General features: G+C 39.3%; 1 protein-coding gene across 7 annotated transcripts in view; it reads left to right on the top strand.

Moving 5' to 3' along the window:
* Positions 1-18,770, top strand: part of ARNT (aryl hydrocarbon receptor nuclear translocator) — a 54,615-nt gene that overhangs the window by 11,331 nt on the left and 24,514 nt on the right. For 4 of the 7 annotated variants that reach the window (XR_002830806.1, XM_023759163.1, XM_014461277.2 and 1 more), the window contains exons 2-6: positions 1,387-1,498; positions 6,610-6,654; positions 11,046-11,090; positions 15,633-15,677; positions 17,627-17,840. Coding sequence is in view for 6 of the 7 variants with exons in the window: in XM_023759163.1 (XP_023614931.1) it covers positions 1,387-1,498; positions 6,610-6,654; positions 11,046-11,090; positions 15,633-15,677; positions 17,627-17,840 (461 nt within the window). In the remaining variant the exon portion in view is untranslated. Of the gene's footprint in view, positions 1-1,386; positions 1,499-6,575; positions 6,655-11,045; positions 11,091-15,632; positions 15,678-17,626; positions 17,841-18,770 lie in introns of those variants that run through there. The other 3 variants (XM_014461278.2, XM_006095225.3, XM_023759164.1) reach the window with 2 other exon arrangements.

Raw genomic sequence — 18,770 nt, 5'->3', positions numbered from 1 at the left:
GTGATGGGAGCCTCTCTGGCCTCCGTTGCAGGCAGGTGGTAAGGACTGAGGAGTCCCAGACTGCGAGAGCCCGGGATTGCAAGAGGGATGTCTGACTGCTGGCTTAGGCCCGATCCCCTAAGCCAGCAGGTGGACATCCCCCGAGGTGTCGCAGACTGCAAGAGGGTGCAGGCCAGGCTGAGAGACCTCCCCTCTCCACAGAGCACAAATGTCGTGCACTGGGCCTCTAGTAGTTATATAATTGAAATTATAAAAATGAGTGAGGTATATATGTGTGTGATTGTGTTTGTGTACGAATATCCATTATGTATATATTTTTATTTTTTTAAATATATTTTATTGATTTTTTGCAGAGAGGAAGGGAGAGAGAGAGTTAGAAACATCGATGAGAGAAACATCGATCAGCTGCCTCCTGCACATCTCCTACTGGGGATGTGCTCGCAACCAAGGTACATGCCCTTGACTGGAATCGAACCTGGGACCTTTCAGTCCGCAGGCCGACGCTCTATCCACTGAGCCAAACCGTTTCGGCTGTATATATTTTTAAAAAGCAAGTTGCAGATCAGGATTTCATTTTCATTAAAAAATGTGCCGATTTTTTATTAGAGATATAGGTATATATAATCTAAGTGAAAAATAAAAGATAAGATGAGTTTAACTGATAACAGTGGTTCTTTCTGGGAAATGAGATTGAATTGGAAGGAGGGGGGGGAATAAAAGGTTCAGGAAAGGGACTTAGAGTTTTACCCTATATAATTTTTTGAGTATTGGTAGGTGATGTTTATTTTTGAGTTTTCTGTATTTTTTTAAAAATATTGATTTTTTTTACAGAGAGGAAGGGAGAGGGATAGAGAGTTAGAAACATCGATGAGAGAGAAACATTGATCAGCTGCCTCCTGCACGCCCCCTACTGGGGATGTGCCTGCAACCAAGGTACATGCCCTTGACTGGAATTGAACCTGGGACTCTTCAGTTCACAGGCTGAGGCTCTATCCACTGAGTCAAACCAGTTAGGGCTGTATTTTTTAATAAAATAAAATAAATGAAAGGAGCTAAGTTATATATATTTGTTGCATGAATGCGATGTATAAACCAATTTGTGTATATGCTTTAGATTAATATTATGTAACAATTAGAAGTTTTTAAAAGTGAAGTTAGCAGAATATATATAGTGCTTTCTCTTCCAAACTGGGAAATCTTTTACTAGTGTAAGAATTCAAGAAGAGCAATCTGGACATGAACATTGTGTTTTCTAGCAAAATACTGTGATTTTTATCTATAACTTAGCCTTTCTTTTGGCCAACTTGATCATGATGGTGAACAGTGATGGTAATTATAAGCAAGGACCATCTTTTTAAAATGTGTATTTCTGTTTTTCACTGATAGAAATGTCATCAGATGTACCATCACTGGGTCCAGCCATTGCCTCTGGAAACCCTGGGCCTGGGATTCAAAGTGGAGGAGCCATTGTACAGAGACCTATTAAGCGGCGACCAGGGTAAGTTTGGGGTAAATTATGTCATGAATGTCTCTCCTAATAACCAGCCTGACTTACTTAATAGCTGAACCCTCTTGACTATCCCTAACCCTTTCACTTGAACTGGTTACTTACTGCACTGCTCTTAAGTAACTTTTTAAAAAATATATATTTTTATTGATTTCAGAGAGGAAGGGAGAGGGATAGAGTGATAGAAACATCAATGATGAGAGAGAACGATTGGCTGCCTCCTGCCCGCCCCCTAGGGGATCGAGCCCACAACCCAGGCATGTGCCCTTGACTGGAATCCAACCCGGCACCCTTCAGTCTGCAGGTTGACGTTCTATCCACTGAGCCAAATCGGCTAGGCGGGGAAGTAACTCTTTTTAGTCCCTGGATTTTTTAATGTTTATTTTATTATTTTTTTAAATGGATTTTTATTTATTTTTGTTAATCCTCACCCAAGGATATTTTTTTCATTGATTTTTAGAGAGGGTGAAAGAGAGGAAGGGTGGGAGGGAGGGAGGGAGGGAGGGAGGGAGGGAGAGAGAGAGAGAGAGAGAGAGAGAGAGAGAGAGAAACATCCATGTGAGGAAGAAACATGAATTGGTTGCCTTACGCATGTGCCCCGGTAGACTGACCCTACAACCCAGGTATATGCCATTGACTGGGAATTGAACCTGCCACCCATAGGTCTGTGGGTTGACACTCTAACCACTGAGCTATGTGGGCCATGGCTGAATTTTTAAAATATACAATTGGTGTCTTTGTCTATTTATTTATCTTTCTAGCTATTTATTTATTTATTATTTTTTTAATCTTCACCTGAGGATATTTTTTCCATTACTTTTCAGAGAGAGTGTCAGGGAACCTTCCACGACCCTTTGGTTCCTGGGATGACACTCTAACCATTGAGAAAACTGATCAGGGCTTGTCTAAGTTTCCTATAAGCAGTTTTTTAAAACCAAAAATTTCTGCAGTATAAAGGACTATGACTGTTACTGAGGAAACTTTTACGGCTTTCGTTAAACTTTATGTCTGCATTCTCAAAATGTTTTTGGTAGGCTCTCTACTTTCATGAATTTAGAGAATGCTGAACCCTAGAATATTTCTTCTTTAAGTTATTAATATGGTTTTTTTTGTGTGTTTTTTTTTATTTTATTTCAGAAAGAAAGGGAGAGGGAGAGAGATAGAAACATCGATGAGAGAGAATCATTGATTGGCTGCCTTCTGCACGCTCCTTACTGGGGTATCGAACCCGCAATCTGGGCATGTGCCCTTGACCAGGATGAAACCCGGGACCCTTCAGTGCGTAGGTCAACGCTGTATCCACTGAGCCAAACCAGCTATGGCTGATATGTTTCTTGATTTGGAATGCAGAATCTATTTAGTTCCAAAAGTATTTATGAAATGCCTGATTAGCATAAGGCATTAGGCTGATTGCTAGTAGGATATGGAGGTAAATAAGACACAGTCCTTGCCTTTAAGTTGCTTATGAACATAATCAGCTGAAAGGGATCATCATTACATACATAAATATAACACAAGGTAAAATACGCCAAGTTTGTTAAGAAAGAAAAACAAATAGACTGCTGTGTTTCACAGTATGGGAATGCCATAATTGGTTGGTAAAGATTGGGAAAGACTTCAAAAAGGAGGTTGCTTTAGAAAGGCCTGGAAGCACGGGTAGTATTTTTATCCATTATTTGGCATTAAAATTTCCTTTTTCCTTTTAAAAAATTATGTAGTTAATATTATAACTAGTCTTTAAGTTTTATCCCATCAATAGTAATGCAAGAGTGATTCTTGGATTAAGGTGGTAACATGAGTAACATATTAAGACTTGTTATGTCTCTAAGGGCTTTACACATTTTAACTTATGTATTGAGGCATAGGGTGGATAAGTAACTGACCCAAGGTTCTAAAGTAAGGGGAAGATCTGTGATGTGAACCTTGGGAAGTTAACTTTAGAGTCCACGCTCTTAAATACAGTGTTATGGCTGTAAAAAAAATCACAAAAATTTAGAAGCAATATAAATATCAAAATTAGGGGCTTGGTTAAGTTACAGTATATTTAAAAATGGAGTACTGGCCCTAGCCAGTTTGGCCCAGTGGATAGAGCATTGGCCTGTGGACCAAAGGGTCCCTGGTTCGATTCAGGTCAAGGGCACATACCTTGGTTGCAGGCTCCTCCCGGGCCCAGGCCCTCGTCAAGGCTTGTGCAGGAGGCAAACAGTTGATGAATTTCTCTCACATCGATGTTTCTCTCTCTCTTTCCTTCTCTCTTCTACTCTCCCTAAAAATCAATGAAAAAATGTCCTTGGGTGAGAATTAACAACAACAACAAAAAAGAGTACTGTACAGCTATTAGAAGTGACAGATATATATCAGTACAGAAAAATTTTCCCAATGTATTGAGAAAAGAGGTTACAATATATGTAATATAGCACTCTATCAGAAATATGTATAACTTATGATAGCAAAAACACTAAAAGGATACTTATGGAATTTCTGGGTTATGGGTTTATGGGAGACTTATTTCTTTTTTTGTTTTTCATTATTTCCAGATTTTTGAAATGAATGTGTGTGTATTGGTAATCAGGAAAATATATTAAAAGAAGCAATACACATTCTTTTAAAGATAGAAAATACAGCCCTAACCGGTTTGGCTCAGTGGATAGAAGCATCGGCCTGTGGACTGAAAGGTCCCAGGTTCGATTCCAGTCAAGGAGCATGTACCTTAGTTGCAGGCACATCCCCAGTGGGGGGAGTGCAGGAGGCAGCTGATTGATGTTCTCTCTCATTGATGTTTTTAACTCTCTATCCCTTTCTCTTCCTCTCTGTAAAAAATCAATAAAATATATTTAAAGAAAAAAAGAATAGAAAATACGGAAAGAAAGAATAAAATAGCAATAATCCCACTACCTAAAGTCATCTCATCATTTTTTAAGTGTAATTCCTTTATTCTTTACTAGTGGCCCGGTGCACGAAATTCGTGCACAGGTAGGGTCCCTAGGCCTGGCTGGAAATTAGGGCTGATTTGTGGGGCGACTGGTGGGGTGATTGGGACCCCCACTCACACCTGCCTTGGCTTGTCTGGCGCCGCCTGCTCACCAGCCCCACCCCTCTCCGCCACTGCTGCTGCTGGTTGCCTCCCTCTACGGGGCAACCGACAGGGCAATTGGGGGCCCCCCCGTTTGCACCCACTTTGGCTGGCCTGGTGCCGCCTACTCACCAGCCCCACCACCACCGTCAGTTGGGGCCTGTGGGCTGGGGGCAGCTCCTGCGTTGAGCATCTGCCCCCTGGTCAGTGCACATTATAGCAACCGGCCATTCCGCCGGTCATTCTGCTGTTCGGTTGATTTGCGTATTAGGGTTTTATATAGATAGATGTGTAGGTCTTTTTAAAAAACATATTTTTATTTATTTAAGGGAGGAAGGGAGAGGGAGTGAGAGATAGAAACATCAGTGATGAGAGAGAATCATTGATCGGCTGCCTCCTGCACACCCCACACTGGGGATTGAGCTCACAACCTTGGGCATGTGCCCTGACCAAAAATCAAACCCATGATCTTTTGGTTCATGGATCAATGCTCAACCACTGAGGCATGCCAGCTGGGCATATAGGTCTTTTTTAATAGTTATGTAACTATAGTTTTACATAGCCTGGTCTTTTCACCTAATCATATATAATAACCTCTTTTTCTATATTGTTCTAAGTTCTATGTATACATATTTTTAATAGTTACTTAAAGGGATATACTTAATTCCTATTTTGAGACATTTAAGTTGTTTTGAAGATTTTGCTTTTATATATAAAGTTCAATGAATATCTTTGTACATGATTGTTTTCTCCATTTCAAGTTACTTCTTTAGGATAGATTCTTAGAAATGTAATTAATGGCTAGATTTAGACAGATATTTAGGGACTGTAGGGAGGAAGAGGGACAAACACTTTCAGGATTGATGCTGATTATATACCCACCTAGAGGCCCATAATACTAATTTGTCACACTAGTGTAGATACCAAGAGATCACTGGGTTAAGGTGCTAATGTAATGTTTAAGTTTAATAGAGTACAGAGATTAATAGGAGATTGGTTTTACCCTTGTTACCTGTAATCTTTCCTAATTCCCTGAAATAAAAGTCACCTCTGCTTTTGGTGCTTTCATTGAATAACAGTAGCACATTGATAATGCTCCTTACTTGTATTTGCTTTATATTTGTATTTGTGTATACAAATAGTCCCTTGAAGGCAAGTCTCTTGTTTTCACCTCATCTAGTACAGTCAATGTCTTAACTGTAGCATATATTACAGGTTTATTAGAAAAAAGAAAGGAAAAAGCAGTATTTAACAACCTTTTGAGATCTCAAATCACTCTCTGAAGTAATATTACTGTTCTGAAAGATGTTTCAGAAAGCTGGTAACACAGCTTAGAGTAGACTATAGAAATGAGAAATGGACCTGAATTATTCATATAATTTTCTTTTTTTTTTTTTGAGTGTGTTCCTACTCCTTTTGTAGAGGTTGTATTACTCGGATGTAAAACTTGGCAAAGGTTGACTGCTACCCTGGGAAAATGTAAGGTAGCAGAAGGTACTCTTTAAAAAAAAATTATATATATATATTATATATATTATATATATATACATATATATATAATATATATATATATATACACATATATATATTATATATATAATATATATATACACACACACACACACACACATAGATTGATTTCAGAGAGGGAGAGAGGGAGAGTTAGAAACATCAGTGATGAGAGAGAATCATTGATTGGCTGTCACTTGCACACCCCATACTGGGGATTGAGCCCACAACCTGGGCATATGCCCTTGACCGGAATCGAACCCGTACCCTTCAGTCTGCAGGCCGATGCTCTATCCACTGAGCCAAATCGGTCAGGGCGGTACTCTTTTTGATTGCTCAGTTTCTTTGTCCAGTTTAGTACAGCTAAGAAGAGGTAACATAGCTTTGTTTTACTTCTGTCTACTTCTTTACTTCTTTCATTTGGGTGGGTGTTCAAGAAGCTTATAGGTTGAGAGTTTTTAATTTCTTAATGTTCTGTATTGTTAGTAGGCTTACACTATTTATTGTTGGCTTTCCCTAGGTTGGATTTTGATGATGATGGAGAAGGCAACAGTAAATTTTTGAGGTAAGATTTTGAAAAACTTTCTCTAGATTACTGATGTTAAAAATTAGTTCATGATCTTTATATTTCTGACTTGTATTATTTTTATCTTTACGCCTAGGGAGAATGCTTCATCCTAGAATTAAGTTTTTCTATTATATTGTATCCCATAAAATGTTCAAGCATTCTTTTAATAGCTGCAGAGGAAGGAGCTCTTTGAGGGGAGGGCAGAGAATTTACAAGATCATCTGTGTTAGTTATCTGTTGCTGTGTGCATGGCTTAAAAACAGTAATTATTTCTCAGAATTCTGTAGATTGGCTAGGTGGATAGTTATTCTGTTGATCTTTCCTAGACTCACAATACTGTGTTCAGCTGGCTGGTCAGCTGGGAACTCGACTCAGCTGACATAGCTGGATATCTCTTTGTGGTCTTTTATTCTTTTTTTTTTTTCATTAGTAGCTGTTTATTGATCAACGGTTTGATATAAATTTATTTCAGATCTTCAGAATTTGCCCAAATGGATCACAAGCATTACAAATTTTTCTTTTTCCCTTAAAAAAAAGGATAGGGGGAAGGTTGGGAGTACTAGCAGTAGTGACATTTGAGAATAAATCAACCAAAAAAATTTAGCTTGGTCTTTTATTCTTAAGGAGGCCAGTAGATCAGGCTGAGTTTCTTTACATAGTGATGGCTATAATCCAGAGGGTAAGTCCTTACCCTTTGCATTGTAGGATTTATTATACCTTATGATAACTAAATGCTTATCAAGCCTATGCTCTGTTTTGACTTTTGTAATTTCCATTGGCCAAAGCAAATCATATGTCTACATCTGAGTCAATGTGGGGGGGCCCTACACAAGGGAGTAGATACTAGGGGCCATAATTTGTTGGTGGGTCGTTCTTTGAAACTGATTCACTTCTCCTATAGAACAGGAATTGGAATTTGTATGTTTAATTATTGATTCTGTTGAAGCACTAAAAATGGACTTTTCCGTATATTGATGGAGTTCTTTTTTTTTTTTTTTAAATATATTTTATTGATTTTTTACAGAGAGGAAGGGAGAGGGATAGAGAGTTAGAAACATCGATGAGAGAGAAACATCGATCAGCTGCCTCCTGCATATACCCCACTGGGGATGTGCCCGCAACCGAGGTACATGCCCTTGACCGGAATCGAACCCGGGACCCTTGAGTCCGCAGGCCGACACTCCATCCACTGAGCCAAACTGGTCAGGGCTGGAGTTCTTTCAGAGATGGGAAATATTTATTCTTGTGGCGATCAATTACTTGACTTTGTTTTTAAGTAAGGAAAGCAGTAAGAGTCAAAGAAGGGAGGATAATCTTGACTGCAACCTGCCTTTTTCTTTTCTTCTTTTAATTTTTTTATTATTTGATAAACATCTAATCAATGTTTAATGGGTAGTATCACACTAAAAAAACCCTAAGGCCTAGTGTACATTGACACTATCAATATTTTTACAATTAAACATTATTACATTTCCGAAAATGCTAATTTTATTTATTTTTAATTTAATTTATTAGGGTGACAATAAAATTATATAGGTTTCAAGTATACAATTCTATAATACATCATCTGTATATTGTATTGTGTTTTCACCACCTCAAGTGAAGTCTCTTTCTATCACCATTTATCCCCCTTTTACCCTCTTCTACTCCCCAACCCCCTTCCCCTCTGGTAATCACCATATTGTTGTCTGAATCTATGAGTTTTTTTTTTTCTTTGCTTAATCCCTTCACCTTTTTCATCCAGCCTCCAACTGCTTTCCCCTCTGACGACTGTCAGTCTGTTCTCAGTAAGAAAATGCTAATTATATTTAGCCAGGTATTCCCTATCTACACTGCAGGAGGTCAGAAAAAGCAGTGTTAAATGATATTGATGTCTAGGCAATTCCTTGCTCTTATTTGAACAAGTGAGTTTTATCTTCTCCCTTCATTTTATTAAACCTGCTAAGGGAAAGCTAATGACATACATTCTTTCCCAGGGCCCATACACCCTCTGGTGGAGATGGTAAGTAACCAAATTCCCACACACTGTGTCCTAATGTTAACTTGTCAAAGGTAACTCCACATTTTGTTTTACTATCAGCAGCTTCTTGATCTTCGTAAAGATGAACAGGGCCTGTGGCCTTAAGCATTTATTGCCAGATGATATCATATTTGCTGAATATCCTTTAGAAAATGACTTAACCTTTTATCAGCAATCTATAAAATCAGTATCCAGATATTACTCTGTGTACAAGTTTGTGAATCATCAGCGATCCTGTGCATCTGAGGAGATTAGATCAAATAAACATATGCCACATACTCACTGAGGCATGGCTTGACTTGGCATGAAATCTAGCCTCTTTGCTATTTTCAATATCAGATTGAGTGGTTTCCATCATGTCTTCATAGAACAGTGTTCTTCCTTATCGCTAAACTTCTACACTCACAGTACCTACCTCTTACCGTGATTTAGACAATCCAGGCATTTCACTTACTGTTCGTTTCTCAGGAGGGCATTCTTAGCCCTCTTCATCCATATTCTACCCTCTTTTCTTTAAAAAAAAAAAAAGAAAGAAAGAAAGAAAAAAAGATTTTTAATTGATTTTTAGAGAGGAAGAGTGAGGAATTGAGAGAGAGAAACATTGATCAGTTGCTTCCTGCATGCCCCCCCGGGGATCAAGCTGGCAACCTGGGCATGTGTCCTGACTGGGAATGGAACTGGCAACCTTTCACTGCATGTGGGACAATGCCCAACCAACTGAACCACACTAGCCAAGGCTGCCTGCCTTTTTTCTTTTCCAAAGTTGAAAATACTGGGCTGGAGAAAAGTAGGTTAATAATAATGCAAGAATAACTTCTGTGTTTCTTGTACTCACATCTGTAAACCTGCTTTTGCCCACCTCTATATGTACGTGCATTCAAGTTTGAGAAGCACTATTTTAGTTACTAGTAACTCTGACATTGTACCTACAGTTTCAAAGCCTTACATTCTTCTAAAACATATATATTTTTATTGATTTTAGAGAGAGGAGGAGAGAGAGAGAGAGAGAGAGAGAGAGAGAGAGAGAACATCAGAGAATCATTGATCGGCTGCCTTCTCTAAGCCCCCCACCAGGGTTTGAGCCCCGAAACCCAAGTATGTGCCCTGACCAGGAATTGAACAGGGATTTCCTGGTTCATAGGTCGATGCTCAACCATTGAGAACACTGGCTGGGCAAAACCTTGACATTCTTAAAAACTATTTTATAGATGTCTGGGAATATAAAGTGATGCAATCACTATGGAAAACAGTATGGAGATTCCTCAAAAAATTAAAAACAGAATTACCATATGATTCAGCAGTCCCACTTCTGGGTATATATCCAAAAAAACTGAAAGCAGGATATTGGAGACATACTTGCACATTCATGTTCATTGCCCCATCTATTCATAGTAGCCAAGAGGTGGAAGTGACCCATATATCCATTGATAGACTAATTGATAAAGAAAATGTGGTATTTACATCCAATGGACTGTTATCCAGCCTTAAAAAAAGAAGGAAGTCTTGTCGCTTAGTACTACGTGGGTGAACATTGAGGACATTATACTAAGTGAAATAAGCAAAATAAGACAAATCCATTTGACCGTTGAACAGCTCAGAGGTTAGAGTGCCGACTGCTCATACAATAAAAAATTGTAGTATAAATCGACCCTCTGTACATGTGGATTCCTAGCTGTGGATTGAAAATAACAGTTGACCCTTGAACAATGCAGGAGCAAACTGCATGGATCCACTTAACTGCGTATACGGGGACCCACCAGTTCAAACTTGCGTTGTTCAAGGGTCAGCTGTACTCTATGATTCTACTTATATGAGGTATCTAAAGTAGTCAAAATCAGAAAAACAAAGTAAAATGATGGTTGCCAGGAACTGGTGATGGTATGGGGGGTCGAAATGGAAAGATGGTGTTCAGTGGATATAATTTCAGATTTGAAAGATGAAAAAGTTCTAGAGATCTTTTGTTCAACAGTGTGAATATAATTAGCATTACTGAACTGTACACTTAAAACTGGTTAAGATGGTAGTTTTATATTATATATTTTTTGCCATAATTAAAAAAAACACATAACATAAAAACAACTATCCCTAACCTTAGAGTGGTGCCGACAGGGAAGTCAGCTGTACCCTCAAGATATTATCTTTTTTTGGAGTGCCTGATAAGTAAGGGTAAAGGAGACATCAGAAACTTGAGCACTTGTAATGGGTTTTTAAAGTTCTATGGGACATTGTTATTATCTCTATGGATTTATGGTGTTTTTCCATTGGCTTTTTTCCCATTGAATATTTTTACTCCTTTCTAGTTTTCATTTCAGAGTGAAATGGACATAAGTGTAATGCTTTGAACTAATTCTTTTTTTTCCTCCTTCAGGTGTGATGATGATCAGATGTCTAACGATAAGGAACGATTTGCCAGGTAATACAGTAGAACATCTCGGTCCGTGTTGTAGGACTAGGCAATGCAAGCATACTAAGTTTTAATTTTATTTCAGTGTGAGACAGTTTTTCTGTCCAGTCTCTTTTCTGTTCTGAAAGCTGACTAACTTAGTATTATAATAAATATTAGAGGCCTGGTGCACGAATTCGTGCACAGGTAGGGTCTGGCTGGCCCGCCCCAATGGGGGCCGATTGGGGCCAGGCTGGCGGGTGGGGAGGGGGGGTTGGGGGAGGTCAGCTGGTCCCACTCCCGATTGGGATGGGAGGCTGATCAGGGGTGGGGCCGACCAGGGGGAGGGACCTGGAGAAGATCCACTGAGCTGGAGCCGAGCATGGGCCCCAGGCTTCCCAGGGAGGACCGCCTCAGCAAGGAAATAGAAACGACCAGAAGACTCTTCAAACAGGCCCTGAGCTCCCTTTGGCCAGGCAGACTCAGAGCTGGTGTCTGTGTGTACATGAGACATAGCCCGGCACTCGCCTTTGTCTGTTGGTCAAATCCATTGCATTGAAAAACTTGTTCCTCTTCTTCTCTTTGGGCCCTTACAACAAATACAGGCCGATTGGAAGACATGGGCCCCAGTGGCAGAGCCAGGCCCCACAATCACCCGGAATTTAGGCCTAAGACAACTGGGTAGCAATCTCCATGGAACAGAACACACTGCTTAAGAGTCTTAATTCTCCCCTAAAATGTGCCCAGCTGCTCCTCTAGACTGAACTAAGGAACCAAAGACCGAGTTTCTTCTGAGGTGGGATCCACTGGGAGCCAGCTGGTGGCAAGGCCCCTCACAGGCGGCTGCCTTCTCCCCAAGTTCGGTGTGCTCTGAGCTGGTCTGTTTCTGGCGGTGCCGGGTCCTGGGCTGCTGGTTGGGCAGCAGGTCCACAGGGTTTCTCTCCGCCACCTTCCTTGCCTCCTGAGCAGTACCTGAGAGCAGTACCCTCAGGCCCAGCGTGCAAGGCAGCTGTTGCTAGAGCTGGGACTTGGAGAGTGAAGGAGCTGGCCCGTGCAGAAAGGGACCTGCAGGTGGCCAGGCTGTGCCCCCACCCTGCTTCTCAGTCTCGCTCACATGGATCGGGCCAAAGCCTGCTGCCCAAGACTGACGCCACATGGAGAGGGTCACAGCAGGGAGAGGGGCACCCTGACCTGCCAGCCTTGGTGATGGTCATCTCGCTGCCCAGCTGATTGAATTTGTCCCACAGAGCCTTCATTTCAAGCTGCAGGCTCACGCTGGCCACCTTTGCGTTCTTCTTTATCGGTGCCGTGGTGGCGGCCAAGCAACTGGCCCCAGGGCCCTCGGGCTTGGCAGCGGCGCTGGTGGTGGCCCCTGCGGCCGGTGCGTCATAGTGACTGGTCGTTGTGGTTGTTCTGCCGTAACAGTTGCTGGGCTTTTATATATAGAGATTGTTTATGTTCGGGTAACATGGCTTCACACTATGACTTCAAACTAGTGGTATATATTTTACAGTGTATTTTTTTTCATCTTCATGTGAGGATGTTTTTATTGATTTTTAGAGAGGGGGGAGGGAGAGAGAGAGAGAGAGAGAAACATCGATATGAGAAAGAAACATTGACCAGTTGCATCCCACATGCCCGACAGAGGATCAAACCCTCAACTTAGGTACATGCCCTGACCAGAAATTGAACCCACAACTTTTTGGTGTATGGGACAATGCTCCAACCAACTGAGCCACCTGGCCAGGGCAGTTTTTTAGTTTGTTTTTTTAAAATGCTTACCCAGGGATATTTTCTCCATTGATTTTTAGACAGAGTGGGAGGGAGGAGGGGAAGAGAGAGAGAAACATCCACATGAAAGAGATTCATTGATTGGTTGCCTCCTACTCACACCCCAATCAGGGCCCGGGATTGAACCTGCACCCAAGGTATGTGCCCTTGACCAGGAATCGAACCCGCAGTCCTTTGGTCCACAGGCCAACTCTCTAACCACTGAGAAAACTGGCCAGGGTAGCAGTTTTATTCTTTTAAAAATGAGAACAGAGAGAGATTTTGTGGTGACAAGTTTTGATTGAAATAAATTTGTTTAAATTATCCATCTAGATGAAAAATACTTTGCTTTTTATTAAATCCTTTTCAGCTTATTGGTTTTATATTTAGAAAGTTTATTCTGTATATTATTAAGTACTAAATTATTTTTTTAAAATTGAGTTACAGCAACGTCAGAAAAATGGATAATTCAAAATCCAGTGCTTAACTGCACACTTAATACTTAATTTTTTGCTGATGCTGCTGGTCTGGGGACCATATTTTCAGAACAACTGATATAGAGGGCTGAGAAGTATCAGTCAGAGTAGTTTAAAACTTCTCTGAAGCAGTAAGATGCTATCATAGGCTTTGAATAAGAGGATGCTATAGAAAATGCATATGGGATTTTTCTATATTTGTAGTATGATAAAAGAAGCACTAATGTTAGGGAGATAACTAGGAGGCTGTTAAAATAAGAAGGTAGCTATAAAATCATGAGGGCCAGGGATAAAGGTGGTAGCAAAAGCAATAGAAGAGGCGTAAACTTAAGAGGTTTTTGAAGAATTTGTTTATCAAAGTAGACACTTGTAAACGCTTTAGGATGTAAACCATCTCTAAAATGAAAAGTTAATCATAGATATTTAGGAAATAGTTTTTCAAGCTGCATTAGAAAGTTAAGCCATCAAAAAGTAGTGGTATAGGTTCACAGTCTCTTGACTAAAATTCCAAAAAGCTATGAAAACATGACTTGATCTATTTCAATCTTACTTACCCTGCTTAAAGTGAATATTTATACATTTATATATTAAAGTGGATAAGGGATTATGGATCTATAGTAGTAGGAGGCAGTAATAATAGGAATTTTAGATATTTTAATTTTCAAACAATACAACTTATTCCTCTAAGACAGTGGTTCTCAACCTTCTGGCCCTTTAAATACAGTTCCTCATGTTGTGACCCAACCATAAAATTATTTTTGTTGCTACTTCATAACTGTAATGTTGCTACTGTTATGAATTGTAATGTAAATATCTGATATGCAGGATGGTCTTAGGCAACCCCTGTGAAAGGGTTGTTCGACTGCCAAAGGGGTCGCGACCCATAGGTTGAGAACCGCTGCTCTAAGATATGATTTGTTAAGCTAATTCACCTCATATCCTCCTTGGGAATTTAGTAGAGGGTCTTCAAAATCTGAAAATGTATGACTTTTCTTAATTTTAAAAAAATGATTTGTAGTTTAAGGAACTATAATAACCCAAAACTTTAAGCTATGTACTATCACTCAGTTCTCTTTCTCTGCTCATTAGTATATATAAATTTTCACATACATAAAATTCTCATAGTTATTTTGTTATTTGGTGTCTCTATTTTCCTGCTGGCTGTTTTATAGAAACTTAGTCATATATTGATAAAGTCATATATTGATAAAGTGTGCTTGTCATTTAAAAAAAACATTTTTATTTATTTCAGAGAGGAATGGAGAGGGAGAGAGAGATAGAAACATCAGTGATGAGAGAGAATCATTGATTGGCTGCTTCCTGCACCCCCCGCCCCTCCACTGGGGATCATGTGCTCTTGACAGGAATTGAACTGGGGACCCTTTAGTCCGCAGGCAGATGCTGTATCCACTGAGCCAAACTGCTTAGGGCTGTGCTTGTCATTTTAAATAATCTGTTAACATGTCATACTTAGACATTTTATTTGGGGCTTCTTAATCTATTTACGTGTGTGTGTGTGTGTGTGTGTGTGTGTGTGTGTGTGTTGGAATTGATTACTGATACATTGGCCTACTAACACCTTGGTGTTTTTTCAGTTGCCACCAATCCTTACAGTATTTCTGTGTAAGTAAATACACAGATTTAGCAGTAATCTTTTGTAGTCCCCTCCCAGGGAGGGAGAGTTGGTACTGGGGATCCAAGAGGCTTCATTTCAAAGAAGCAGGAGAGTGGCTGAAGAGAAACTTACTACTTCAGGATCAAATCAGTGATAGGGGAAATGCCAGAAACCTAGCTCTTAGTTTGACTTACATACTTTCCAGTAAAACCTGCTTCATTATTCTGTCTGTGAGTACATGTATGCGTGCCTATGTGTTATAGAGAGATTGTGTGTGCGATCACTTATTTGGCATTGTTATCATGACTTCCTCCTTGATTATTTAGATAATCATTTTCTTTCCAGATTGGAACAGTGTGTGAGAATGGTATTCCCTTGTTTGGTTCTTTTTCAAGCTATATATACTTGGTTTCCATAGAGATTAATTGGCAAAATGCTTTCTGTGTTCAGATTATGTTAATTTATAGTAAATATTGGCCTTGCTTTTGTGTTGACCTTTGTCCTGTAAGTTACTTTTTCTTTATTCTAACAGATGGCTTTGTAGATTTACAGGCAAGGTTCCTATCCATATTTCCATTTTTCCTCTGTTCTCTGAATCTATTTTATTCTATTTCCTTTTCCCTTTCTTTCCTGTCTTTTCCTTCCTTTCTTCGTACCTTTTTTCTTTCTTTTTATTTACATTTTAGCTTAGTTCATTAATTCTGTTTTTAGGTCGGATGATGAGCAGAGCTCTGCGGATAAAGAGAGACTCGCCAGGTAGGAGAACAGTATCTCTTAGCATGATGAAGCAGATAATGCTGCTTTTTCTTTCTTTTTTCTTACTCTGCTCTTTTCTTCCCCTTTCTCTTTGTATTTTTCCTTATCTGTGGCAAGAGGGGACAATATTTTTTAGAAGTTTGTGTGTAATAGGAACTTTGGCTTCCTCCATCAGAAATTGAGTGGTGAATTGAGGGACTTTACTTAGGAATTTTAAAAATTGCTATTAGTTTATAGTTTTCTCTTTTCCTCTTTATCTCAGCACTAAGTTTCAGAACAAAAAGCTTTTAGAAACATTGCAGCTGTGCCAGTTGGTGCTCTAGCAGGGACTCTTTTATCAGAAAATTAATAAATATGCCTGTGCTTGCAATTAGTTCGTGGCCTCTAGGCCTCATCCTTTATTTCACATCTCTTTGGAAAGCTCACCCTTATTTTTCCGTGTAGACTCACACCTAGATTACTGTGACACAGCAGTACTGGTGTTGCTCTGGTGATTGAATCTTTTGTGGTTTACCAGAAAATTTTCAGCAGCCTTGATGTGACTATTTAAAAGATCAACCTTCTGGACTTCAGTGTCAGGAAACTGTCAGATAATAGGAAGATAGGTGCTTTAAGTTTGAGAGCAGAATTTCCTATTTCTCAGACAGAATAACTATGTGGACCTCTGTGGTGAGACCTTTCCTCTTTTTTTTCTGTTTTCTGGTCTCTGTGATTTGGGACACTCAGTAGGAGATAGCTTGTTGATTGCAACACCTATTTTTACTACTTTCCCCTCCTCTTATATGTCATTAACTCTTTCAGTTGGGTCACAAGCTTATTTTGCTGCCCTTTCAACTCATGCCTCCTACTAACTCTTTCACCCTCTTGAAAACTGATTTGCATGGTATGGTGGGAAGAGCACTGTATTCATTGGTATGAAGGCAGCCCTTGGAAAAGTCATCTAATTAAACTGCTTGACCTTAGTTTGCTCTTCTCATAAAAAAGAGATTTATGTTAGATTAGTTCTATTTTTTCTTTTTGTTTTGACAAAGAACTTTTGCTCAAATAGAATCCTTATGTGGTAATAGAAGTAAATAAAATAGAAGTAAATAAAGCTTCTCAGCTAGCAAAAATGCAACATGTTGTTTGGTTCTCTCTTTGAGGCATCCCCATGGAAAACACTGAGGAACTATTGGGCTTTGCAAAAATCCAATTTGAGAGTACTGGATTATTATTTTTAATGATAATATTCTGTCTTGATTTTGAGGATGTCAGTATTAGAGATGTGATCTCCTTACACTGATGAAATACAAAATGTCTATTTATATAGGCCTTTTCATCCTCCTCCCTACTCCACTCCTACTCTCCAATTCACTTTGTCCCAAACTGGGGACTCCATAAAGAATCATTAGTAGATGGTATCTTACAATCTCTTGAGCTCAGTGCACTGGCACCACACCAAGATAGAGAAGGGAGGACTTTGTACAAATAGAATTTCAAAACATTTTAATTCTGTCTTCTAGTGTTGAGAATGAGAGGGAAGCTTAGAATAAACATTTTATAGAGCAACAGTATCTATACTATCAATTCTTTTATCAGTTGTTGAGCAACATACTTGTATTGGAAAAAAGTAGTCATTTTATGTTTTCAGCTATTAAATATTTAAGACTGTCTTGTCTTAAAACATTTTTTTTTGTTCTGAGGGAGTGGTAATTTACATAGAAGATGACATTTCCAGGAAATAGAATTGCTGGTATCTGCTTATTCTCTGTCCCCTTGTTAGTTTCTATTCCATGCTTGCTCTGCATGAGAAGGTTGGCAAATCTTACTCTAACTTCTGAGACTTAAGCATCCCTGAATCTAAATACCCCATTTCTTCAGCAGCTCAGTCGGCATTCATATCACTCTCCCTGCTCCCAAATGTTCAGATGTGAACACCTGCATGGGACTTCTCCTCTCTTTCTATGCAGGGAAAATCATAGTGAAATTGAACGACGGCGACGGAACAAGATGACAGCCTACATCACAGAACTGTCAGACATGGTACCCACCTGTAGTGCCCTGGCTCGGAAACCAGACAAGCTAACCATCTTACGCATGGCAGTTTCTCACATGAAGTCCTTACGAGGAACTGGCAACACATCCACTGATGGCACCTACAAGCCGTCTTTCCTCACTGATCAGGTCTCTGCGATGTACAACTCTGAGAGACTCTAGAAACTCTTGAAAAGTTTTGATCTTTTTGGGGTAGATGACCATAATTCTGAATAGAGGATGTCATAGCAGAGCTGAATCTGTAGATTTTTTAAAGGACAAGAATTCAGCTCTTAAGGAAAAATTTGGACCATTTTGATTCCTGGCTATAACATTTATTAGTGTTGGAACAGTGAGAAGTAGAGACGACTTGTGAAAACTATTTAGCAAGCTTATAAGTATTTTAGAACTTCATTCATAAATACAGCCTATAAGGTAGAAGAAGCACAGTAGAATCGCCAGGAGGAGTGATGACTATGTCTGTGTAACCAGTCATCTTCCTTGGCTTTAGAAGATGGAAGAAATTTATTTTTTTATTCCTGAAGCAGCTTCCAGTTTTAGTGATAAAAGGAGTCTAACAGGCAGTTGTCATTGCTTAGTGATTTGCTGTTATATTTGATGCATTATGAAAAGAATTGAGAAGGCAAAAACATTTTCAGCCTTTCATGAACTCAGTCTGCATATGAGAGTGGCAGAATACATACATAAGTGAAAAAAGATAGGAAAATGCATACAGAGAAGAAATACCTTTAAAAAAACAATAATTAATATGGGACTAGATACAGTAGATACATACTGGCGGGATTGCTGAAGTGAATAGAAAGACCAGGCCTGAGTAAGGATGGTCAGCAAAGACTTCTAAGAGTAAGGAAGCCATGTTCTATTTTGATTATTAAAATAACACAGGGTTACTGTAGAAAATTTTGGAAAAATTTACTTCCAGGAAGTATAAAGAAGAAAGAAATTGACCTATAATGCCACTCTTACTCAAAGGATTAAAAGAAAGGAAGGAATGTGATTTGGAAGAAAGCCATAATAATTTTCCAAAAAAGATGATCTGAAAGTACATATAGCACAGAT

This window comes from Myotis lucifugus, unplaced genomic scaffold, assembly GCF_000147115.1.
Source record: "Myotis lucifugus unplaced genomic scaffold, Myoluc2.0 scaffold_151, whole genome shotgun sequence".
NCBI classification, from domain to species: Eukaryota; Metazoa; Chordata; class Mammalia; order Chiroptera; family Vespertilionidae; genus Myotis; species Myotis lucifugus.
The sequence above is the reverse complement of the archived record's forward strand: the minus strand, read 5'-3'. Positions and strand labels throughout refer to the sequence as shown.